Source organism: Phaethon aethereus, assembly GCF_964289735.1.
Source record: "Phaethon aethereus genome assembly, chromosome: W".
Lineage (NCBI taxonomy): Eukaryota > Metazoa > Chordata > Aves > Phaethontiformes > Phaethontidae > Phaethon > Phaethon aethereus.
Genome location: NC_138581.1, coordinates 41,189,934 through 41,217,076, shown reverse-complemented (window position 1 = coordinate 41,217,076; position 27,143 = coordinate 41,189,934). Strand labels below are relative to the sequence as shown.

The window sequence follows — 27,143 nt, the reverse complement described above, 5'->3', positions numbered from 1 at the left end:
CACCAGTCACTATCATTAGGTATGTTCAATCCTCTATAGAATAGCTTGATTAAAGTTGACATAATTGGGCACGCTACATAAAACAAGAACACCTCAGAAAAACATACTGAAACGAGTTGTAAAGTTTAAAGACAAAAAAATAAGTAAATGTAGTACTTTGGAGTTAAAAGCAACATTTTAAATCTCTCCCACACCACTTTAACTTATTTTTGTGTAACTACAAAAAGATGGATTGGGATGAGCTCCATGGAACTGTGAAGTGTTTTCACTATCTGTAAACTCAGTGCTGGTAGAATCCTGCTGAGTTGTGATTTATTTCATTTGTACAAAAATAAATATATACATATATATATATTTTTTTTTGTCCAAAAATCCATGTAGCACATCCCTAGAAATATTCAGAAGGACAGTCTGCTATAGAAGCACTACGGTCTTCCAAAATTATTCTTCTGGTTCGTGTCACATGAGAGTTAAGTGCTGCACTAAGGTGCCAGATGATAGTCTCTGTAAAAAAAACCTGTCCAGAAGAACAATAAAGTTCTCCTACAGCAAATCCATTTTGGGTCTGTAATGTAGCAGTAGAGGTGCTTTCTGCAAGACAGAATCATCAGACAGGTTAAGGAGCAAAACCAAAATGAATTCATATACTTTATAAATAAAACTTATCTGTGTCATAAACTAAAGCTTAGAGAGACTATCAGAGTAGCTATATTGCAAAATTTCATCAAGATACCCCACCTACGGAGCCCCCCCCCCCCCCAAGAATCTTTCTACTTTTGTCTCAGTAATTGATCATCCTAAGAGTAGCTAACTAACACTAGGTCTGGCCATCTAGAATAGAACCTGTTCCCAGCAGGAGCCAATTGTATACCCTTGGGGAAGGGCATAAGAACAGGGCAAGTAAACAGCAATAGTCTCCAGAATGCTCCCCAATCTCAATTCAGGAATTTCCTAAGCCAGATGTAGAGCCTTGTATCAACAGTCCTCACCCGATAATTCTTCTGTGAATTTCTATGTAAACTTTTAACATCTACAACATCCTGAAGTACAGAGTTCTACAGTTCAAGTTTACACAACATAAAGAATGGTCATAAAAGCCTCTTCTGCATGAGTTTGTGTGAATTGGCTCTTTAGGTACTTATGTGCAGGGATGGAGCAATAGTTACCTGAAAAGAGCAGGCCAAAGAGAGGAAAAGTACATGCTGAGAATCACAGAATGATTGAGGCTGGAAGGGACTTCTGGAGGTCATCTGGTCCAACCCCCCTGCGCAAGCACAGTCACCTAGAGCCAGTTGCCCAGGACAGTATCCAGACGGCTTTTGAATATCTCCAAGGAGGGAGATGCCACAGCATCCCTGGACAACCCCTTCCAGTGCTCAGTCACCCTCAGTCAAAAAGTGTTTCCTGATGTTCAGACAGCTTGTTTCAGCTTGTTCCCATTGCTTCTTGTCCTGTCACTGGGCACCAATGAAAAGAGCCTGGCTCTGTCCTTTTTGCACCCTCCCTTCAGGTACTTATATACATTGATGAGATCCCCTCCCAAGCCTTCTCTTCTCTAGGCTAAACAGTCCCAGGTGTCTCAGCCTTTCCTCATAGGAGAGATACTCCAGTCCCTTAATCATCTTCATGTCCCTGTGCTGGGGTCTCTCCAGTATATCCATGTCTCTCTTGTACTGAGGAGCCCAGAACTGGACACAGGACTCCATGTGTGGCCTCATCAGTGCTGAGTAGAGGGGAAGAATCACCTCCCTCGACCTGCCAGCAGTACTTTGCCTGATGCATCCCAGGATACCATCAGCCTTCTTTGCTGCAAGGGGACATTGCTGGCTCTTGTTCAACCTGGCATCCATCAGGACCCCAGGTCCTTTTCTGCCAAGCTGCTTTCCAGCTGCATGGCCCCAAGCATATATTGGTGCATGGGATTGTTCTTCCCCAGGTGCAGGACTTTGCCTTCCCCTTGTTGAACATGAGGCTCTTCATGAACTTCTTGAACTTCATGAAGATAGTGTGTGAAAGTCTCCCAAGGACCAATAAGCTCCTGAAACTAGCAGTCCTGTTGAACCCATAAGACCTGATAAATGCAGAACACCAAGGGTCTGCTTAAGGCCAAGGCCATGAGCAAACACTGTCATTAATAATGGGTTGCACAACTCAGACCACATCCAAGAAAGTGATGGCTGCTATATGTAGATGAAAACTATAGGATTATATATACACCTGAATAGACAAGGGACCACTGAGGGACTTTCTGAACACCTGAAAGCCACTAGCATGTCATTATGACCCTCTACTTAGTACACAGATGGGGTTGGCCTCCTTACTGTTGCTCCAATCCAATAATTACAAGCACATGTGTGCAAGTGAATTATGTTAACTATTCACACAGTACAATTACTTATCTACTGGATGGAGCTAGTTTTCTTCATAGCTGTCGTGGTTTAGCCCCAGCCGGCAACTAAGCACCACGCAGCCGCTCGCTCACTCTCCCTCCCACAGCGGGACGGGGGAGAGAATTAGGAAAAACCTCGTGGGTTGAGATAAACACGGTTTAATAGGACAGAAAGAAAGAAGGGAACAATAATGATAATACCAACAAAGGAATGTATAAGAACAAGTGATGCCCAATACAGAAATTGCTCACCACCCCGTGATCGACAGCCCGTCCCCGAGCAGCGATTTCCGCCCCCCCGGCCAACTCCAGTTTATGTACTGGGCATGACGTCGTATGGTAGGGAATATCTCTTTGGCCAGCCTGGGTCAGCTGTCCCGGCTGTGTCCCCTCCCAGCTCCCCGTGCACCCCCAGCCTGCTCGCTGGCAGGCCAGCACAAGAAGCTGGACTGTCCTTGACGGCTCAGCAACAACCCAAAACATCAGCACATTATCAACAGTTCCTCATCCCAAATCCAAAACACAGTCTCACACTAGCTTCTGTGAGGAAAACCAGCTCTATCCTGGCTGAAACCAGGACAGTATCCACCCCTTATTCCATACCATTTACGTCATGCTCAGGTCCTATACTTTTCAATACATTCCAATTATTCATTATTACTCTTCCTGTCCTTTAATATATACACACAGATATCACTCTCTTAGTCCATGGGCCATCACTTAAAATGTCTATGGAGTTCAGTCAGTCCATGAGTCTGGGCTTCATCCATCATAGCAGTCTCTCAGGGCAGGGGAGATGGTATGTGGTGTTGGATTGTCATCTGGCACGGTCCATGTCCATGATCTGCAGGTCGAAGATGTCGATCTCGAGGGATTTGTTGGGCGCAAGCTGCTGAAGCCAGTTCTGGTTTCATCACTGCTGCACGTTGCTTGGTTTCAGTGAAGCTCATTCTTCATCAGTCTGGGTGATTCTTACTATAATACCATTGATATGGTAGATAGCAACCATAGTAGTAATGTCATTCTGAACAATTAACATAATACAATTCAAATCATTGACTGTTTTCACCCAAAATCAAGTCTCCTTGAGGTACACATCGGACTTCCCCATCCTTCCGCATTACCCACCAAGTGCACCCAGGTCCCTGGGCAAAGGCAATCCCACGAATGGGTTTGCCTTTTCCTAATGCAGGAGTAACCCAGACTGTCTTCCCCAGCATGTTTCTCACATGCACCACAGGGACTTTATCCCCTTCTACAGTACGTAGAAGTTTTGATTGGGCAGGGCCGGCTCTATTAGTAGATCCCCTAGTGTTGACTAACCAGGTGGCTTTGGCTAAATGTTTATCCCAATTTTTGAATGTCCCATCACCCATTGCTCTCAGTGTAGTCTTTAACAGTCCGTTGTATCGTTCAATTTTTCCGGAAGCTGGTGCATGATAGGGGATATGATACACCCACTCAATGCCGTGCTCTTTGGCCCAGGTGTCTATGAGGTTGTTTCGGAAATGAGTCCCATTGTCTGACTCAATTCTTTCGGGGGTGCCATGTCGCCATAAGACTTGCTTTTCAAGGCCCAGGATAGTGTTCCGGGCGGTGGCATGGGGCACAGGGTATGTTTCCAGCCATCCGGTGGTTGCTTCCACCATGGTAAGCACATAGCGCTTGCCTTGGCGAGTTTGTGGGAGTGTGATATAGTCAATCTGCCAGGCCTCCCCATATTTATATTTCAACCATCGTCCTTCATACCAGAGGGGCTTTAACCGCTTGGCTTGTTTGATCGCAGCACACGTTTCACATTCATGGATAACCTGTGCAATAGCATCCATGGTCAGGTCCACCCCTCGATCCCGAGCCCATCTATATGTTGCATCTCTTCCCTGATGGCCTGAGGTGTCATGGGCCCACCAAGCTATAAATAATTCACCCTTATGTTGCCAGTCCAGATCCACCTGAGCCACTTCAATCTTAGCAGCCTGATCCACCTGATGGTTGTTTTGATGTTCTTCCGTGGCCCGACTCTTGGGTACGTGAGCATCTACGTGACGTACTTTTATGACGAGATTCTCTAGTCGGGCAGCAATATCTTGCCACAATTCAGCAGCCCAGATGGGCTTGCCTCTGCGTTGCCAGTTGCTCTGCTTCCATTGCTGCAGCCACCCCCATAGAGCATTTGCTACCATCCATGAGTCAGTATAAAGATAGAGTACTGGCCATTTTTCTCGTTCAGCAATATCTAAAGCCAGCTGGATGGCTTTCACCTCCGCAAACTGACTTGATTCACCTTGTCCTTCAGCCACTTCTGCAACTCGTCGTATAGGGCTCCATACAGCAGCTTTCCACCTTCGATGTTTGCCTACAATACGACAGGACCCATCAGTAAACAGGGCATATTGCCTTTCGTTCTCTGGCAGTTCATTATATGGTGGAGCCTCTTCAGCACGCGCCACCTCCTCTTCCGGTGATATTCCAAAATCTTTGCCTTCTGGCCAGTCCATGATCACTTCCAAGATTCCCGGGCGATTAAGATTTCCTATTCGAGCCCGCTGTGTAATAAGTGCGACCCACTTACTCCACGTAGCATCAGTCGCATGATGCGTAGAGGGGACCCTCCCTTTGAACATCCAGCCCAGCACCGGCAGTCGGGGTGCCAGGAGGAGCTGTGCTTCAGTACCAACCACTTCTGAGGCAGCTCGAACTCCTTCATATGCCGCCAATATCTCCTTTTCAGTTGGAGTATAGCGGGACTCAGATCCCCTATATCCTCGACTCCAAAACCCTAGAGGTCGACCTCGAGTCTCTCCTGGTGCCTTCTGCCAGAGACTCCAGGTAGGGCCATTCTCCCCGGCTGCCGTGTAGAGCACATTTTTAACATCTTGTCCTGCCCGGACTGGCCCGAGGGCTACGGCATGAACTATCTCCTGTTTGATTTGTTCGAAGGCTTGTCGTTGCTCAGGGCCCCATTTAAAATCGTTCTTCTTCCGGGTCACTTGATAAAGAGGGCTTACAATCAGACTGTAATTTGGAATATGCATTCTCCAGAAACCCACAACACCCAGAAATGCTTGTGTTTCTTTTTTGCTAGTTGGTGGAGACATAGCTGTTATTTTGTTGATCACATCCGTTGGGATCTGTCGACGTCCATCTTGCCATTTTATTCCTAAAAACTGGATCTTTTGTGCAGGTCCCTTGACTTTACTTTGCTTTATAGCAAAACCAGCTTTCAGAAGGACTTGAATTATTTTCTTCCCTTTCTCGAAAACTTCTTCTGCTGTGTTGCCCCATACGATGATGTCATCAATGTATTGCAGATGCTCTGGAGCTTCACCCTGTTCCAGTGCAGTTTGTATCAGCCCATGGCAAATGGTAGGGCTGTGTTTCCACCCCTGGGGAAGTCGATTCCAGGTGTATTGGACACCTCTCCAAGTGAAAGCAAACTGTGGCCTGCACTCTGCTGCCAAAGGGATCGAGAAAAACGCGTTAGCAATATCAATGGTGGCGTACCACTTGGCTGCCTTTGACTCCAGTTCATATTGAAGTTCTAGCATGTCCGGCACAGCAGCGCTCAGTGGTGGCGTGACTTCATTCAGGCCACGATAGTCTACTGTCAGTCTCCACTCTCCATTAGACTTTCGCACTGGCCATATGGGGCTGTTGAAGGGTGAGTGAGTCTTGCTGATCACTCCTTGGCTCTCCAGCCGACGAATCAGCTCATGGATGGGGATCAGGGAGTCTCTGTTGGTGCGATATTGCCGCCGGTGCACTGTTGTGGTAGCGATCGGCACCTGTTGTTCTTTGACCCTGAGCAACCCCACCACAGAAGGGTCCTCTGAGAGACCAGGCAAGGTGGACAGCTGTTTAATTTCTTCCGTCTCCAAGGCAGCTATACCAAAAGCCCACCGGTACCCTTTTGGGTCCTTGAAATACCCTCTGCTGAGGTAGTCTATGCCCAGGATGCACGGAGCCTCCGGGCCAGTCACAATGGGGTGCTTCTGCCACTCATTCCCAGTTAGGCTCACTTCAGCCTCCAGTACAGTCAGCTGTTGGGATCCCCCTGTCACTCCAGAAATACAGATGGGTTCTGCCCCTGTATGGCTTGATGGCATCAGGGTACATTGTGCACCGGTGTCCACTAAAGCCTTATATTCCTGTGGGTCTGACGTGCCAGGCCATCTAATCCACACAGTCCAATAAACTCGGTTGTCCCTCTCCTCCGCCTGGCTGGAGGCAGGGCCCCTCTAATCCTGCTCATAGTACTCGTTACCCACTTCTTGTAAATAGGAATCAGAAGTCCCTTCAAGAGGATCAGAGGTGAGATCAGCTCTTCTATTCTTTCTGGGAAGCTGCCCACTGGAAAGTGGAGCGACGATTTTCCTCGAGGAACCTGAACCCCCTTTTGTAATTGTTTTTCCTTGCAGCTCGCGTACTCGTGCCTCTAGGGTCGAGGTAGGTTTTCCATCCCACCTCCTCATGTCCTCTCCGTAGTCACGCAATTGAAACCACAGGGTGGCTCGTGGTGTGTATCCTCTATATCTTCTCTCTTGAACAGAAGAGCGCTTACTCCTAATGGCTGAGACACTGGTCCGTATGGGTGGAGGGTAGGGCATATCCTCTTTGAATTGCCGGAACTCTCGGGACAGTTTCTCTATAGCAGAGACGCAGGCCCGTAGGGAGGAAGAGAGACTTTCTTCGTATTGCCGGAGTTGGCCAGCCAATTCATCCACCGTTGGTCTCTCTCCGTCCTTCCAGGCCATTACTGCTAATGAGTTGGCATATGATGATGGTGCACTCCGTACAAACTTCCGCCACATAGGTTGCGTGCAATTGACTTCATCTGGATCTTTGGATGATTGTCCATTGTCCAAGTCACCATAAATCACTTCCAGCACCGCTAGCTCCCTCAGGTACTGGATACCTTTCTCCATGGTGGTCCACTTGCCTGGGTGACATAGAACATCTTCCTTGAAGGGATACCTTTCCTTCACACCCGACAGGAGTCGTCTCCAGAGGCTGAGGACTTGTGCACCTTTTCCAATTGCTTTGTCAATGCCCCCTTCCCTAGAAAGGGATCCCAGCTGCTTGGCTTCCCTACCCTCTAATTCCAGGCTACTGGCCCCATTATCCCAGCATCGGAGCAGCCAGGTGACAATGTGCTCACCCGGACGACGGCTGAAATCCTTTCGCATATCTCGCAATTCACTCAGGGATAGAGATCGGGTAGTTACCGTCTCTTTTATAAGTTCTTCCTCTTCCTCCTCTTCAAGTGATGACTCGCTCTCTTCCCTCTTCCGTGCTTGTGATGGCCCTGCTTCAGAGCACTCTGCCTCCTCACTCTCTTCCTCTGGCTCCTTCTTAGCAGGATCTTCCTCCTCCCTTACTAAACGAGCTGACTTCCGCTTCCAAGATTTCTTCTTTTGTACAGGGGCAACTGATACCGGGATGGGCTGGTCCTCTGGTTCAGCTGCAACAGTCTGAGTAGCTACAGTGCCCGCCGTGGGGGTTGGAGTAGTGACAGTGCCTGCTACAGACGTTGGAGTAGTCACAGTGCCTGCCACATTGCCATCAGACCCAGAGAGCCTCTCTCCCCTTTGCATAGTGTTAAATAGGGTTCGGTAGGCATGGGCCAGGCCCCAGCACATGGCAATGATTTGTGTCTCCTTGGAGCTGCCAGGCTGACAGCATACTTCTTCCAGATATTCTGCTAGTTTATCAGGATTCTGCACTTGTTCGGGAGTGAAGCTCCAAAACACCGGAGGTGCCCACCGCCCCAGGCATTTGCCCATGCTGTTCCACACACCCTGCCATTCATAACTATCCAGCCTTGGGGCAGATCTCCGGGTGATATTCTTAAATTGCTTGCCAACCTTAGACAAAACTGAAACCATGTTCCCCAGAAGTAGCAATAGAGGTATTTTAACCAGCCAAGGGTGTTCAAAATACTGAAAAATTATTGTGATGAAGGAGGAAATGTTATGATAGAGGGTAGCAAAGGTACCATTCTGCATTTCCTCCATAAAAAACCTTTCAGAGGCAGAAGTATAATTGCTAATCGTCTCCACAAGACTGTAGCCAAAATACAGTAACGGCTTTAGTACAGAGCTCAGATGATACCACATTAAGCTCAAGGTCAGTGCTCTAAAAACAAAATTCACAGGCGAGACATTACTAATCATTGCAGAGTACAGCAGCCCACAGAAACCAACACCGATCCTTAACATGTACAGCAAAGACGAGAGCATGATGCAAATCAAACTGATATTGTGACCTGCAACCGTTATTATCTCAAGCCTCGGGCCCCACGTTGGGCGCCAAAAAGGACTGTCGTGGTTTAGCCCCAGCCGGCAACTAAGCACCACGCAGCCGCTCGCTCACTCTCCCTCCCACAGCGGGACGGGGGAGAGAATTAGGAAAAACCTCGTGGGTTGAGATAAACACGGTTTAATAGGACAGAAAGAAAGAAGGGAACAATAATGATAATACCAACAAAGGAATGTATAAGAACAAGTGATGCCCAATACAGAAATTGCTCACCACCCCGTGATCGACAGCCCGTCCCCGAGCAGCGATTTCCGCCCCCCCGGCCAACTCCAGTTTATGTACTGGGCATGACGTCGTATGGTAGGGAATATCTCTTTGGCCAGTCTGGGTCAGCTGTCCCGGCTGTGTCCCCTCCCAGCTCCCCGTGCACCCCCAGCCTGCTCGCTGGCAGGCCAGCACAAGAAGCTGGACTGTCCTTGACGGCTCAGCAACAACCCAAAACATCAGCACATTATCAACAGTTCCTCATCCCAAATCCAAAACACAGTCTCACACTAGCTTCTGTGAGGAAAACCAGCTCTATCCTGGCTGAAACCAGGACAATAGCATCTCTTACAATACTGTGTTTTGGATTTGTGACCAAAACAGTGTTGATATGTCTATGTTTTAGTTATTGCTGAACAGTGCTCAGATAGTATCAAAACCCTTCTGTTTCTCACACTACCCCATCAGCGACTAGGCTGGGGGTGCACAAGAAATTGGGAGGGGACTCAATAAAAGCTATGGGAAAGGAGGAAGGGGGGAATGTTTGGACCGTTATGCATGAGGAAGCCCTGCTTTCCTGGAAATGGCTAAACAGCTGTCTGCCATCAGGAAGTAGTGAATGAATTCCTTATTTTACTCTGCTTGCACACACAGCTTTGCTTTACCTATTAAACTGTCTTTATCTCAACCCACAATTTTTCTTACTTTTACCCTTCCAATTCTCTCCCCCATCCTGTAATGTAAGCAAGTGGCTATGTAGTGCTTAGCTGCCTACTGGGGTTAAACCACAACACAGAATTCTTCCAAGCGGATCCCTGAACAGACCAAAGCCTGCTCTCCTGAAGTCCAGGTATGTGATCCTGCCAGTTACCTTGTTCCTTTCTTTCAACACAGACCCTGACTGCCCCCTCCCTCATTGCAGCTGCAGATTCAGGCTCTTGTATCTCTAGGGTCTTAGAGAAAATCCTATCAATCTCTTTTTCATCACCTTTGATGCCATGCAGTCCGCTGACCTCCTCCCTGCAGCTCCTTTACTTTGCAACAGAGATTCTCCACCAACACACATCTTCTGCAGACAAGGGCACCATCTCCTCCTACTCCAGCCTTAGCAAGAAGCCCCAGGCACTCCCTGCAGCCAAAGGCCTGGAGAGATGCATCTTCCTCTGGAGCTCAGTCTGAGTCAAGACCTCTGATATTCCAGGGATAGTTGTTCTAGTTAGTGCTGGGGACCATGCCCCAAATCACATCATTACTGTTGCTGAGCACATATAAACTATCCTCAGCAGAGTTTCTAGCCAATTTCTGCATACTCTACCATAACAAATGTTATGTCTGCTCACTACTACTATTAGTGCTAGGCCCAGCAGTTACATAAGCCTCTCCCTAGCATCTGCTGAAAGTGTGATTGACCGTTCCTATTCAGGAGTCAGCTGTAACAAAAGCTCAAAGCACCCTTTGATCAGGAACAACTGACAGCTCATTAGCTGCTGCTAGAGCTTGCTAGAATCAGTCTCCTGTAGGTATCATTTCCCAGCACTATCAGGAACCATGAAGTTCCTCAAGGGGTTCTTAGGAGTCCCCTGATGATCTCAGAAGTTGTTCCTGTTCCCAGAAAATCTAGATGATCTAAAAGCAGAGCCCAGAAACCACTGTGCAAAGTGCTGCATCTATTGGATGCTTCTGTTATCTGTACTAAGCCAGGAGAAGATGGAGAATGTTTTATGAACAAATGTGGGGTTTCTCAAACATTGGCAGGACATGATATTTATCATGTACTGACCACCCTTTCCTGATGGGGTACAAGTTGTTCCAGCTCCCTTGGCAGAAATAAGGATGAATCAGGTTCCTTGAACAGTGGATGAATTATGAGAATTAGCTGCCCAAATGCACCCCCGCTATTCACAACAACTGTCCATGCAGCAAAATGCAAGGGAACCTACCTAGAATCAATGGGTAGAGATAACACAGTGTGTTACAAAGTATTAGGGACTAGGTTCAGGAGAAAAGGGAAAAATTTCTTATATGGATCAAGAAAAAACAGGGATTTACAGTAATTGTGAAGATGGACAGTAGAGAAGAGGCTGCAGAGAAATAAAGATAAGAGAAAAAGGTGCAGGAAACAGTGACAATAAAGTTAGTAAATCAGAAGAAATGGACCAAAACTGTATAAGGCTGTGGAAAGTGTTAAAGGATTCAGGAGAAAATATGGCAAAATGGATTAGGAATAAAACATGAGATAAGCTAAAAAGAGTGATACAACAGCTGAAAAGAAGAGCAGTAGCAGCAGTATACCTCAGTGCTCAAGCTCTGCTGCCCTACCCCCAATTGATGAAAACCAACAATAGGGAAGTCTGCTTTGGGCCCAGGATTACCCATACGAATGGGTGCCTGTGTGCCGAATACATCAGGATCCTGGGGGGAACCCCAATATTTTGTATGAAGTAGAGAAAAAAAATATGGTGTTTTCCTGGACACAGGAGCATGAATCAGTTTGTCTAAAACTTTTCTTAAAGAATCTATTCAACAAGAAAATATGAAGGCAGCCTCTTTCAACAGGAAGGAAGGAAGGAAAAGGCCCTAAATATTATATTATGAATCTAATAATAGGGCAGTGAGCTGTTGATATCAAGTATGAGGTTGTAAATAATAGCAAAGAACCTCTTATTTTAGGAATTGACTGGATAATAGAACATAGAATCTTAATTTTTATAGTGACATTTTGTAGACATATAGAGAAATACAGGAAGCAGGGAAAGGCTGGTATAAGGATTCAAGAGAACAAATACAAACTTTAACTGAAATAGATAAAGAACTCTGGAAACAACAGGTCCCAGGAGCATGGCAGAAAAAAATCCTACAGTGTGGAAAAAAGGAATGACCAAGTTGAAACAGTGGGACCCTCAGTTCATCCCCCCCATATCCTAAAAAATCTAGGACTGCTCTGGGAGAAATCATTAAGGAGTATTTAGAACAAGGTGTTTTGTGTGAAATTATAAACCCACATATGTCAGGGTGCAGCGAGGGCCATCTGCTCCCTAAGGGATGAGGAGCCAAATGCAATAACAAGGCCAGGAGGGCAGGGGCCTGACAATATAATTCTCCATTATGGCCTGTTAAAAAGGCTGATAAAGATCCTGGAGAATGATGGTAGGCTACTGTCAGATAAATAAGTTCATCCTGAGGATGGCTCCTATTGGAGCATGCATATCTGAGATTATTGCTAATTTTCAATAAAATAACAAGTGGTTTTCAGTTATAGATCTGTTTCATTGCCATCTGACTTACTGAAGAATCAGTTTAGAGATTTGCTTTCACATTTAGAGGCAAATGATATACCTTTACTTAGGTACTGCAGGGGCTTTACAAAGCAGAAACATGCAGGTAATATTCTAGTGATTGGAGCTACAGAAGTGTAAGAGACAAGTATCTGAGTTTTAAGATTAACAGACCAAACAGTATTTAAAGTCAATTTGAATAAGGCCCAACTAGGGCAACCCCAGGTAAACTACTTGAGAATTGTAATTGGGGAAAAAGAAAGCTTTGCTGGTATCAGGAGACTGGAAATTACTGAGAAAGAATCAGGAATGGAACTGGAACAAGGAACATGATGCTTTAACTAAAATGAAAGCAGTTGCTTTAAAAAGCTCTGGCTGATTCCATGGGAGCAGTACCATTACAAAAATAAAAAGTGCATCCTCTTCAGAGGGCAGAACAAAAATTATCTGGCTGTGAGAAAGACTGTTTAGCAGTGCTATAACAGTCTTTAAGGCTTTCACCCTTGACAGTCCAGATGTAATCCAATTGTATTAGGTTTCTGTGGCAAGGTTTTGGTAGTGGGGAGGCTGCAGGGGTGGCCTTTGTGAGAAGAGACCAGGAGCTGCCCTGTGCCAGACACAGTCGATTTCAGATGGCTCGGCAACGGACCCACCACTGACCAAAGCTGAACTAATCAGCAAAGCTGGTGGTGCCTCTGTGAAAACATATTTAAGAAAGGGCAAAAATGCCAGACAGGAAGAGGAGAGGAAAAAAAGTGAGAAACAGCAGTGCAAACACCAAGGTCAGAGAAGAAAAAGGAAGGGGAAGAAGTGCTCCAGGAGCCAGAGCAGAGATCCCCCTCCAGCCCATGAAAGAGACCACACTGGAGCAGGTATTCCCCAGAGCAGATATTCACACTGCAGGCTATGGAGGACCTCACACTGGAGCAGTTGGATATTTGTTGAAGGAATTGCAGCCTGTGGAGAACCCATGCTGGAGCAGATTTTCCTAACAGGACTGTAGTCTGTGGAAGAGCCATGCTGGAGGAGGAGATTTTTTCCTGACAGACTGCAGCCCGTGGAGACGACCTGACCTGGAGCAGGGGAAAAGTGTGAGGAGGAAGGATTGGCAGGGAGGAACTGTTATGTATTGACTGTAACCCCCCCATCCCCCCTGTGCTGCTTGGGGGAGTGGGTAGAGGAGTTGGGAATGAAGGAGTGAAGTTAAACCTGGGTGAAGGTGAAGTGTTGTTTTAATTTTTTTTTCTTTGTTTCTCACTATCCAAATCTATTTTCATTGGTAATTAATTTAATTTAATTTAATTTAATTGCAGTAAATTATATTGAATTAATTTCCCCCAAGTCGAGTCTGCTTTGCCCATGATGGTAATTGGTAAGAGAAATCCCTGTCTTTATCTTTTTCCATCCTACTTTCTCCCCCTGTCCTGTTGAGGAGGGGGGCTGAGTGAGTGGCTGGGTGAGCATCTGACCGCTGGCCAAGGTTAACCCACCACACCAATTTATCGAGTTAATATTAATGAACTGGAGGTGGTGGTGGTGATGGAGTACTGTATGACTATGACAACAACCAGATCTGAACAAGGGGTGGATCCCAGTTGTGAACAAAGAGCAATTGCTCAGGAAAGAAGAACTAGATATTGATGTACATGTCCTTTAAAGGAACTTAGTAATAAACTAAAGGTGTGGTTCAATGGCAAGAGTGCTAGATATGAACAAGGAAAAAGAATAGTCCAATATGTTGCTGTTAATAGAATGGGAGAATAAATAGTAGGAAAACTGGAGAAGGAATGTACTGGGTTTGGCTGGGATGGAGTTATTTTTTTTCATAGCAGCCTGCATGATGCTGTGTTTTGGATTTGTGACCAAAACAGTGTTGATAACACCAATGTTTTGGCTATTGCTGAACAGTGCTAGCACAGTATCAAGGCTTTCTCCCCCCCCCCGGGAGTAGGCTGGGGGCAGGCAAGAGGTTGGAAGAGGACATGGCCAGGACAGCTGACCCAAACTGACCAAAGGGATATTCCATACCATATGACATTATGCTTGGCACTAAAACTAAGGGAAAGGAAGAGGAAGGGGGGACATTAGTGGTTATGGCTATCTTTTTCCCACTCCATGATGCTGCTGCCTCCTCTGTGACTAGGCTACAGGTGGTCAAGAAATTGAGAGGAGACACATCTGGGACAGCTGACCTAAATTAGCCAAAGGGATATTCCATACCATATAACATCATGCTCAGCAATAAAGCTCAGGTAGCAGAAGGCAGCGGCGGGGGGAAGGAGGGGGTTGTCTTCTAAGGTGACTGTTGCTTGGAGCCTGGCTGGGCATTGTTGTACTTGTGGAAGGCCATGAGTGATTTGCGTCTGCATCACTTTTTTTTTTCTCTTTTCGTGACTTATTAAACTGTCTATATCTGGACCCATAAGGTTTCTTGCTTTTGCTGTTCTTATTCTCTCACCCATCTCATTGAGTGGGGGCTGAGTGAGTGGCTATGTGGGTACTTAGTTGCTGGCCAGTGTCAACCCACAAGAAAAGATTATCTCAAACAGCAGAAGTGTAGACTACCAATCCTTTAAACAGAACCCATTATTTCTCTTTATCGACAGTGATCGTGTTAATAATGGAATAAAATACTAGACTTAAGACTGGGAGAAAGTGGGATGGAAAGCAGACAATGGAAGACCAGTAGTGATGGAAGAAAACCAGAGGTTCATTTTACAAGATCAAAGAGACAATGGAAAAAATATATAAGCATGTTAAAGCACATGAGAGACAGAAAACAATACTGAGAAACAGTTTAGTGATCAAATACATCAGTTGACTCAGAATAAGTGCTGCAGTTTAAACCAGGAAACAGGTAAAAAATAAGAACACATGGAAACCAGAGTTGTCTGAAAGCAAGCAAAGCATCTTAGATTGTCGTAATATGTTACATGAAGGAGTATAGGGCATGCTAATTCAAGGAATTTATATTTGGCCACAAATGAAGCAAGAAATTGAGCACATAATTAAAAAGGGCATGATAGAAAAGCAAACTGTAATGATAAAAAAGCAAACTACAAAAACTAAGATGACACCATGTCCTGGTTTCATCTGGGACAGAGGTAATTTTTTCATAGAAGCTAGTATGAGGCTATGTTTTTAATTTGGGATGAAAAAATGTTGATGACATGCTGATGTTTTTAGTTGTTGCTAAGCAGTCAAGGACTGTCCAGCTTTCTGTACTCTGGCCTGCCAGAGAGAAGGCTGGGGGTGCACGGGAAGCTGGGAGGGGACACAGCCAGGACAGCTGTCCCAGGCTGGCCAAAGGGATATTCCATACCATATAACATCATGCTCAATATATAAAGCTGGCGGAGGGACGTTGAGAGTTATGGCATCTGTCATATTATATGAGGTCAACTGTATGAGGTTTAACAAGACCAAGTGCCAGGTCCTGCACTTGGGTCACAACAACCCCATGCAACGCTACAGGCTTGGGGAGGAGTGGCTGGAGAGCTGCCAGGCAGAAAAGGACCTGGGGGTGCTGGTTGACAGCCGGCTGAACATGAGCCAGCAGTGTGCCCAGGTGGCCAAGAAGGCCAACAGCATCCTGGCCTGTATCAGAAATAGTGTGGCCAGCAGGAGTAGGGAAGTGATTGTGCCCCTGTACTCGGCACTGGTGAGGCTGCACCTTGAATACTGTGTTCACTTTTGGGCCCCTCACTATGAGAAGGACATTGAGGTGCTGGAGCGTGTCCAGAGAAGAGCATCGAAGCTGGTCAGGGGTCTGGAGCACAAGTCTTCTGAGGAGCGGCTGAGGGAACTGGGGTTGTTCAATCTGTAGAAGAGGAGGCTGAGGGGAGACCTTATTGCTCCCGAGCCCTGGGGAACACTGCTTGTGACCGGCCACCAACTGTATTTAACTCCACCACAACTCTCTGGGCTTGGCCGTCCAGCCAGTTCTTTGTAAACCTGTCTAAGCCACGAGCCGCCAGTTTCTCCAGGAGAATGCTGTGGGAGACGCTGTCAAAGGCTTTACTAAAGTCCGGGTAGACAATGTCCACAGTCTTTCCTTCATCCTCTAGGCATGTCATCTGGTTATAGAAGGAGATCAGGTTGGTCAAGCAGGACCTGCCTTTCATGAACCTGTTTGCCCTGGGTTCCTCCTAGGGCTACACCTGTGTGTGTCGCTAAAAAAAAAAAAAAAGTCTGAAGAAAACTGTTGGACAATACCCAAAACAATGGGCTGGAAAATTACCCTTCATATTCGTAGCTTTAAGGAACAGTGACAGATTAAGGCATAGCCCATGCCTTGGTGACCCCACACTCAAGACCCTAAGGACCTCATCACCACAAACTTCCCTGATGATCTGAGCTCTTGGTTGAACCTGGCTATGATCTCTGGGTCTGCCTTACTTGGGTACTGTAGGGCTGGGGTCCCGCTGGCAAGACCCTGGCCTCACTAGCTGTTATTAGTGCACAGCTTCCCCATTCCTGTAGGGAGCAGCTGGCCCTAACTGCTCCCTGACATATAAATGGATTCATGTTTCTCAGATCTCTCCCTACAGGGGCAAATAAGTGTGGAATCAATCAGGGATTTATCTCCCGTAAAAGCCTCACAGACAAACTAATGAGGTAGGAACGAGCTAAGTGGACAGAAAAATGACTGAACTGCCAGACTCAAAGGGTTGCGATCAGCATTATGAAATCCATCTGGAGGCCAGTCATGAGTGGTGTACCCCAGGGGTTCATACTGTTGATGAAGCGTTCTTACTTCAGCTACAGGAAGCATCACGCCTGCAGGCTCTCATCATGCTGGGGGACTTCAATCACCCTGACATCTGCTGGAAAGGAGCACAGCAAGCTGTAGGCAGTCCAGGAGACTCTTGGTGTGTGTTGAAGACAATTTCTTAATCCAGGTGATAAAAAGCCCGACCAGACGAGAAGGGTTACTGGACCTCTTGCTCACCAACACATATGAACTAATTAGAGGGTTCAAGATTGGTGGCAGGCTGGGCTGCAGTGATCATCACAGAATCACAGAATCACAGAATCGCTAGGTTGGAAAGGACCTTCAAGATCATCAAGTCCAACCATTAATCCAGCGCCACCATGTCCCCTAAACCATGTCCTGAAGCGCCACATCCACACGTTTTTTGAACACTTCCAGAGATGGCGACTCCACCACCTCCCTGGGCAGCCTGTTCCAATGCCTGACCACTCTCTCGGTGAAGAAATTTTTCCTAATATCCAATCTAAACCTCCCCTGGCGCAACTTGAGGCCATTGCCTCTTGTCCTATTGCTAGTTACTTGGGAGAAGAGACCAACACCCTCGTCGCCACAACCCCCTTTCAGGTAGTTGTAGAGAGCGATAAGGTCTCCCCTCAGCCTCCTCTTCTCCAGACTAAACAACCCCAGTTCCCTCAGCCGCTCCTCATAAGACATGTGCTCCAGACCCCTCACCAGCTTCATTGCCCTTCTCTGGACACGCTCCAGCACCTCAACAACCTTCTTGTAGTGAGGGGCCCAAAAGTGAACACAGTATTCAAGATGCGGCCTCACCAGTGCCAAGTACAGGGGCACAATCACTTCCCTACTCCTGCTGGCCACACTATTTCTGATACAGGCCAGGATGCTGTTGGCCTTCTTGGCCACCTGGGCACACTGCTGGCTCATGTTCAGCCAGCTGTCAACCAGCACCCCCAAGTCCCTTTCCGCCGGGCTGCTCTCTAGCCACTCCTCCCCAAGCCTGTAGCGTTGCATGGGGTTGTTGTGGCCGAAGTGCAGGACCCTGCACTTGGCCTTATTAAACCTCATACAGTTGGCCTCTGCCCATCGATCCAGCCTGTCCAGATCCCTCTGCAGAGCCCTCCTACCCTCCAGCAGATCAACACTCCCACCCAACTTGGTGTCATCTGCAAACTTACTGAGGGAGCACTCAATTCCCTCATCCAGATCATCTATAAAGATATTAAACAAGACCGGCCCCAGAACCGAGCCCTGGGGAACACCACTTGTGACCGGCCGCCAGCTGGATTTAACGCCGTTCACCACAACTCTCTGGGCTCGGCCATCCAGCCAGTTCCTCACCCAGCAAAGAGTAAACCTGTCTAAGCCACGAGCCGCCAGTTTCTCCAGGAGAATGCTGTGGGAGACGCTGTCAAAGGCTTTACTAAAGTCCAGGTAGACAACGTCCACAATCTTTCCCTCATCCACTAGGCGGGTCACCTGGTCATAGAAGGAGATCAGGTTGGTCAAGCAGGACCTGCCTTTCATGAACCCATGCTGGCTGGGCCTGATCCCTTGGTTCTCCTGCAGGTGCCCTGTGAGCACTCTCAAGACCAACCGCTCCATAATCTTCCCCGGTACAGAGGTCAGGCTGACAGGCCTGTAGTTCCCAGGATCTTCCTTCCGGCCTTTCTTGTAGACGGGCGTCACATTGGCAAGCCTCCAGTCTTCTGGGACCTCCCCTGTTAACCAGGACTGCTGATAAATGATGGAGAGTGGCTTGGCAAGCTCCTCCGCCAGCTCTCTCAGTACTCTCGGGTGGATCCCATCGGGCCCCATAGACTTGTGGGTGTCCAGGTGGTTTAACATGTCCTTGACTGCTTCCTCCTGGATTATGAGGAGTACATTGTGCTGGTGGAATTCACAATCTCAGGGGATATGGGCCAGGTGAAGAGTAGAGTCAGGACCCTTAATTTCAGGAGAGCAAATTTTCAGTTGATTAAGGAACTAGTGGATGGGGCCCCCTAGGAAGATACCCTCAGGGACAAAGGAGCTGAACAGAGCTGGCAGCTCTTTAAGGACGTTTTTCTTAGAGCACAAGAACTATTGATTCCCATGTGTAAGAAATCAGGCAAGGAAGGCAGGAAACTGGCATGGCTCACTAAGGACCTCCTGGTCCAACCAAAGTGTAAGAAGGGAATCCATAGGCAATGGAACCAGGGACATGTATCCTGGGAAGAACATAGGGACACTGCCCAGATACATAAGGATGGGATCAGGAAAGATAAGGCACACTTGGAGCTGAATTTGGAAAGGAGTGTGAAGAATAAGAAGGCATTTAACAGGTAAGTTGGCCAGGAAGGAAGATTAAAGAAAATGTACCCTTGCCAATTGTCCTGGTTTCGGCTGGGATAGAGTTAATTTTCTTCCTAGTAGATGGTATAGTGCCATGTTTTGGATTTGGGATGAAAAAATGTTGATAACATACTGATGTTTTCAGTTGTTGCTAAGCAGTCAAGGACTGTCCAGCTTCTCATGCTGGACTGCCAGCGAGAAGGTGGGGGGACCATGGGAAGCTGGGAGGGGACACAGCCAGGACAGCTGACCCAGGCTGGCCAAAGGGATATTCCATACCATACGACATCATGATCAGTATATAAACTGAGGGGTTGGCCAGGGGAGGGCCGCTGCTCAGGAGGTGGCTGGGCATCGGTCAGAGGGTGGTGAGCGTTGAGCATCACTTGCTTTGTACATCCTTTTATCATTTTTTTTCCCCTTCCTTTTCTGTCCTATTAAACTGTCTTTATCTCAATGCACAAATTTTACTTTTTTTTTCCTGTTCTCTCCCCCATCCTGCTGCAGGGGGAGGTGAGTGAACGGCTGTGTGGTGTTTAGCTGCCTGCTGTGTTAAACCACAACAGGCTTTTTTGATGCCCAACGTGGGACATGACGGGCTGAGATAACAACAAAACTAACTAGAGGGTCTTAGAATAAATTTGTTATAAGCATTGATTATATTAGTTTGATAGTTGCTGGTCACAATGTTGATTTATGTGCTCTCAAAGTTCTTTTGCTTGTTCTCAGGGGTGTGTTCTGTGACACCTTACTTGCTGTATGTTTCCTGTTGTGCTGTTAATCATCTCTGGGAACTGGGTCAAGGTTATCATTGTGCTGTACTCTGTAACAGTGGCCTTTGATATGATAAAATGGCTAGTCATAACATTAATTTGGTATCTATATTCAGCATTGCCATCACCTACATACTTTGTGACCCATCTCTTGGAAACTATTAATGATTATACTGTTTACCTTTTCTCCTTGGAGAGCCAATTTACGGGGGAGACACCTTCCTTCACCTTCCCCTTCTCCTCCAGGCTAGTTACAATAGCTCCTGAAAATAGTGAATATCTTTGATGTTCAAACCAGCATGTTCCTGTCACTCCTACTCCTGAATGTGTTTCAGGTCTTGTTTAAAGTTAACTATTTAAGAATATCACCCAGAGATCTACCCCAAGGCTGGATAGTTATGAGTGGCAGGGTGTGTGGGATAGTATGGGCAAGTACCTAGGACAGTGGGAACCTCAGGTGTTCTGGAAATTCACCCCTGAACAAGTGCAGAATCCTGAAAAAGTATTTGGAAAAAGTATGCTGTCACCCAGGCAATTCTAGAGAGACACAAATCACAGCAACATGCTGGGGCCTGGCCCATGCCTTCCAGGTCCTGTATGAATTATTTATAGCTTGGTGGGCCCATGACACCTCAGGCCATCAGGGAAGAGATGCAACATATAGATGGGCTCATGATCGAGGGGTGGACCTGACCATGGACGCTATTGCACAGGTTATCCATGAATGTGAAACGTGCGCTGCGATCAAACAAGCCAAGCGGTTAAAGCCCCTCTGCTATGAAGGACGATGGTTGAAATATAAATATGGGGAGGCCTGGCAGATTGACTATATCACACTTCCACAAACTCGCCAAGGCAAGCGCTATGTGCTTACCATGGTGGAAGCAACCACCGGATGGCTGGAAACATATCCCGTGCCCCATGCCACCGCCCGGATCACTCTCCTGGGCCTTGAAAAGCAAGTCTTATGGCGACATGGCACCCCCGAAAGAATAGAGTCAGACAATGGGACTCATTTCCGAAACAACCTCATAGACACCTGGGCCAAAGAGCACGGCATTGAGTGGGTGTATCACATCCCCTATCATGCACCAGCTTCCGGAAAAATTGAACGATACAACGGACTGTTAAAGACTACACTGAGAGCAATGGGTGATGGGACATTCAAACATTGGGATAAACATTTAGCCAAAGCCACCTGGTTAGTCAACACTAGGGGATCTACTAATAGAGCCGGCCCTGCCCAATCACAACTTTTACGTACTGTAGAAGGGGATAAGGTCCCTGTATTTCACATAAAAAATATGCTGGGGAAGTTAATTTGGGTTATTCCTGCCTCAGGCAAAGGCAAACCCATTCGTGGGATTGCCTTTGCCCAGGGACCTGGGTGCACTTGGTGGGTAATGCGGGAGGATGGGGAAGTCCGATGTGTACCTCAAGGAGACGTGATTTTGGGGGAGAATAGCCAATTATTTGAATTATATGACGTTAATTGCTATGGAATAGTGTATGTCGTCACTACTATGGTCACTTTATGCCATATTAATGTCACTATAGTAAGAATCACCCAGATCAATGAATCTGAGCAACGTGCAGCGGTGATAGAACCAGAATTGGTTTCAGCATGCAACAATCCAACACCACACACCATCTCCCCTGCCCTGAGGGACTGTTATGACAGATAGAGCCCAATATCATGGACTAAATGAACTCAACGGACATTTTAGAGGGATGGCCCATAAACTAAGGGAGTTATATCTGTGTGTATATATCAAAAGACAAGGAAAGTGGTAGTGATTAATTGGAATGTATTGGAAAGTGCAGTACCTGGGTGTGACATAGATGGTATAGAATAAGGGATGGATACTGTCCTGGTTTCATCTGGGATAGACTTAATTTTCTTCCTGATAGCTGGTATAGTTCTATGTTTTGGATTTGGGTTGAAAATAATGTTCATAACATACTGATGTTTTGAGGTGTTGCTGAGCAGTCAAGGACTGTCCAGCTTCTCGTGCTGGCCTGCCAACGAGAAGGCGGGGGATGCACGGGAAGCTGGGAGGGGACACAGCCAGGACAGCTGACCTAAACTATCCAAAGGGATATTCCAAACCATACGAGGACATGTGTATATATCAAGGTCTGAACTAGGATAGTATATAATGAATAGTGAAATAGTATGGTTGAACCAGTAACACTGAAGTGAGATACTTATGTATGCTAGGTATTGGAGGTTAATTATATCTAATAATCAGAACTTAATCACTAAACCCAACTTTTCTGTAAGAGCAAAAAAAGTAAGAGAATGGTAGAAGTGTATACATGAATGTGACGACTGATTATGTGAACAACTTTATGTAATTTCTCCTCTGCTATTTCTCCTTCTCCCCTCCCCCAACTATTTAGTTGCCTGTGTTCCGAGGACCCAAAGCCCAGCTCTGATGCTACACAGCTGCATAACCTTGGGACACATATCTGAGAAAATCATAAAGTTGAGAGAACCTGCAAGAAGATAAGAAGGACAAAAGCCGGGCGAGGCTAGCTGAGAACTTTGGGTCAGATCAAGCCACTAATATCAACAGTGAAAGCTAGATGAAACTGGTTTGATGGTTACAATCATGTGTTAACTTTTTCAGGAGTGACCAGGAATATCACTATTCATGTACTGGGGCTACATTGGGTGACAATCGTATTAGGATACCTAACAAGATATTGTAAAATGTACATGTTTAATAGAATTGGGAAAGATCTACTGTAAATGTAAACTTACTCATGATAAAAGAGAACATATTGGTTAACTAAACAATTATATGAGGAATGAGAAACATTTCATCATTGTCACATGTTATGAGGACATATTAGGTAAAATGTTTTAAGGGATAAGGCTTAAGGAAATATTATTATACCTCTTAAGACACCCTGTTGTATGGTTAATCCATTTGAATGGATAGTTTTATTAATTGTGATAATAATAAAATAGTGTAGAATCAAAATGTTTATGCTTATAATGATTATACAGCTAATGAAACATTCTGTGATTATGTAAACTGAATGAAAATTGACAATACCATATGTTTAACTTAAGTATCAACAGAGAGAGAAGCGTCATAAAGGACTGTTTGAACACCTACCTAGAAACCATTGGCATGTCAGTATGACACTCTGCTTCTGAGTACGCAGCTGGGGTTGGTTTCCCTGCTGTTTCCCCAACTGGGTAACTATGACCGAGTGTGTGAGGGAATAAATGAATATACTGTATAAAGTTATCTGCCATTAATAATAACCTGATGAAGGTTGCCGCCGATACTAAACTGAGTGGGGAAGTGGACACTTCGGAAGGGAGAGCCACCCTGCAGGAAGACCTGGATAGGCTGTAAGAGTGGGCTTAACAAGAGCCTTATGAAGTTCAACAAAGACAAATGTAAGGTCTTGCACCTGGGAAAACATAATCCAGGTGTGCAGCACAGGCTGGGATCTACCTGGCTGGGGAGCAGATCTGTGGAAAGGGACCTGGGGGTCCTGGTGGACAACAAGCTCAATATGAGTAAAGAGTGTGCTGCTGCAGCAAAGCAAGCCAATAGGACGCTGGGCTGCATCACCAAGGGCATCACCAGCAGAGATAAAGAAGTCATTCTCTCACTCAGTGCTTGTCAGGCCACACTTGGAATGCTATGTTCAATTTTGGTCCCCACTATACAAAAAAGATGTGGACAGGCTGGAGAGGGTCCAGAGAAGGGCCACAAAGATGATCAAAGGACCGGGAAGCCTGCCATGTGAGGAAAGGCTGAGAGAACTGGGTTTGTTCAGCCTTGAGAAAAGAAGGCTTAGGGGAGACCTTATCGCCGTGTTCCAGTATTTAAAGGGTGGCTACAAAGAAGATGCAGACTTTTTACAAGGAGTCACATGGAAAAGAGGAGGGGTAATGGGTACAAGTTACTCCTTGGGAGATTCCGATTGGACACAAGAGGAAAATTTTTCACAATGAGAACAATCAGCCATTGGCATAATCTCCCCAAGGAAGTGGTGGATTCCCTGACATTGGACACTTTTAAGATTTGGCTGGAAAGGGTGCTGGGCCATCTTGTCTAGATCATGCTTTTGCCAAGAAAGGTTGGACCAGATGATCCTTGAGGTCCTTTCCAACCTGGTATTCTATGTTTCTTTTATAAAAAAAGTTTTATTAATGAATATTGGTTATGATCTGTGTCTCCCCCAATTCTATCCGCTATCAGGGTAAATGGAATTTACAACAAAAACACTTCCTTTTGTTCATTCTAAACCTCATACCTACGAGTTTCACTTGATACCTTTCATCCCTTTCACCGAATAAGTTTACAGTTGCTGCCTTTTCCATGCCACTCATGACTGTACAAATCTTAATGATACAGGTAAATAGTGGATTTATACAGAGACACAGCAGTGCTCTTGTTTAGCGCTCTATTCTTTTCCTAATAATTTCTAGCATTTCATTTAGGTTTTCTTGGACCATTACTGAGCCAAAATCTTTATGTCTAACCCCAAAACCTGATTTCTGTTTGATGGCAGACAACTCAGAGCTGACCATTTTTATATATAAAGTTCAGATACATGTTTTCCCCAGCATGCATCTCTACATTCACCCATATTGAACTTTACGTGCCATTTTATTACCTGGTCATCCAGTACTGTAAAGGCCTCCTGCAACCTTTCATCACCAACATTTATCTTTACTGTCTTGAATAACTTTATTGGTGCCAGTGTCACCTCACTATTTAACCTCTTTTCCAGGTCATTCATGAATGAATTCAAAAAATTCAAATGAATTCAAAATTCACCGTGGGGGAGTGAGTGAGCGGCTGCGTGGTGCTTAGTTGCCAGCTGGGGTTAAACAATGACACTGACCACAATCTCCCACCTTCTATTTCCCAATCTGAAATTAATTATTTCTTCATAGACAGATAAAAATTGTCTACCTATTCTCATTCATCCCTTCTATTTATGCATCCAAAGGTATTACATCTTTCTACTACAGTATTATCCTGGGAGCCTGTGTTGTATGTCCATTATGAACACTAACGCCTCTTCAAAGTTATCACTCCCAAACTGTACACACCCTGACTCTGTGGATGTGAATTCTATCCTAGATGTCCAACTTCTTGACATTCCATGATACGTACAGCCATTTTATTTGGGTGGCCATAAATAACCAGTGATAATTTATGCCCAATATGAATTCCCCATCATTTCTTATTCAGCTCTAAGTTTTGTTGTGTGGGGTTTTGGTTTTGGTTTTTGTTTGTTTAAAGAAACTAACATCAGTAACCCAGAGACCCACTCAGCTGCTTTCCCCAGCCTTGTTTATGCCTATTAAATATTGCTACAAGTCTCTTGAACTGAAGTGGGGAGCAAAGTTAATTCATCCGCCTCCTTTAATGAGTATATTCAGCCTCTCTCTTCCAAACTACAGAACACGAACGTATTGAATATTTGTCTCTTCTGCATTGTAACCAGTTTCACAGTCTATACAGAGTAATATTAGTTGCATCTGACTGACATGTCTGAGAAAAATGTCCCTCTCAATGGCTTCAGCCTCCTTTACCTTATACATTTTTAATTACTATCAAATTGACATCTGCCATCAACTTCCCCTTTTCCTTAGTAGCACATTTTACATTTTCCCCCATTTTTCTCTTTTGAATTAAGAAAACTATATATTTTTAAAGATAGCTTATTAGACATTTTAAAATATATATTTTAACCATTTTGAAGTCATTGCACTATAGGCCTGCATGATGTATGCTTTATGAACATTTTTCTTTAGTCAGCTAATGATTTACACAGAACATGAAAATTTTGATGAAAAGCAGTTGTGTCATACCTTAAATCTCCATCTAGTAACAACTACAAACTTGAGTGTGTGGTCCTTGCCAAGAATCTCTTCATTGCATAATATATCCAGCTGATATAAAAAGAAGAAATAATTAATTCACTGAGACACAGAACATGGCTTTGAAACAATACACTTCAGATAAGGCCCAATAAAAAAATCAAAGAAACGGAACTCAGTTCTCATGTAAGGACAGCTTTGTCCTTTGACATGCTATGAAAATTGTTTACACAGTACCCAGCAAGTAACTTTCTACTTTGAAAATACATTTTTAAAATGCTATCCCCCACTTAGACATCAGTGTTTAGGGCTTTTTTTGCAGACACTTTATAGTTGTTTTTACTTTTCTATGTCAGCTTTGAAAGACCTTGATATTGGAAACAGCAAGGGCATGGACTCATAAGCAAATGTAAGATCATGTGACCAGCCATCAGCTGAATTGCAATAGATGATCATGCACATGATCTTAGCCTATTTGACTGCAAGTTGACATGTACTGAAAGGGTAAGTCACCATGAAAGTGACATATGCTAATGGTACTTTATCACAACCTTAGAAAGCTAAGAATGTGCATGCAGTCCACTAACATGGCTTAGCTGACAGACAATAACTTAAACCAGGATTTGTCTATAGCATTCAACCAAGTGTTCACATCCTTAGGGCCTTCCTCCTCAAAACATATTTTTCACTGGACATACCAATACACTTCCCACAAAAATGCCATGTGCACTTAAAGGGGGAGGGAGGACTCCTGAAACATAAGTATTGTTGAATGAATAGTCTTACATTTCAATAAGAGCCAAGTAGGTTGTAAAACCAGAGATTGCTGCAGTGGAACACTGAGTTTAAACACAAAAGCAATAGGTGTAATTAGTAAGAAAGCAATCCAGGTTTTGGAAAGGTGTTAGGAATTTTAACACAGATGCTAGATGGGCCAACCATAGGTGACATACAGCTGGATCTACTACTCACCAAAAAGGAAGAACTTTCGGGGGACATGATAACCAATGGCAGCCTTGGTTGTAGCAACCATGAAATAGTGAAGTTCAAGATCCTGAAGGGAGTGAGGAAATCAAGTAGCAGAGTACAGATCCTGGGCTTCAGTAGAGAAGAAATTTGCTTTTTCAGGAAGCTGGTGAGTTCCCATGAGGGGCAGCTCTGAAGGGCAAAGGAGCTCAAGCGATGACAAGTCTTTAAGGACAACATCCTCCAAGCAAAGAACAGTCCATCCCAATACACAGAAAAATGAGTAGAT

General features: G+C 45.4%; 1 protein-coding gene across 1 annotated transcript in view; it reads right to left on the bottom strand.

The window, feature by feature from the left end:
- Positions 1–543: 543 nt before the first annotated feature.
- The window catches only part of LOC309415045 (polycomb group RING finger protein 3-like), a gene marked incomplete at its 3' end in the record, with an annotated part of 49,025 nt that continues 22,425 nt past the window's right edge, over positions 544–27,143 (bottom strand). Inside the window, exons 7-8 of the mRNA XM_082012436.1 lie at positions 25,880–25,960; positions 544–591 (exon numbers count right to left, since the gene is read on the bottom strand). Coding sequence (XP_081868562.1) covers positions 544–591; positions 25,880–25,960 — 129 coding nt within the window. The remainder of the gene's footprint in view (positions 592–25,879; positions 25,961–27,143) is intronic.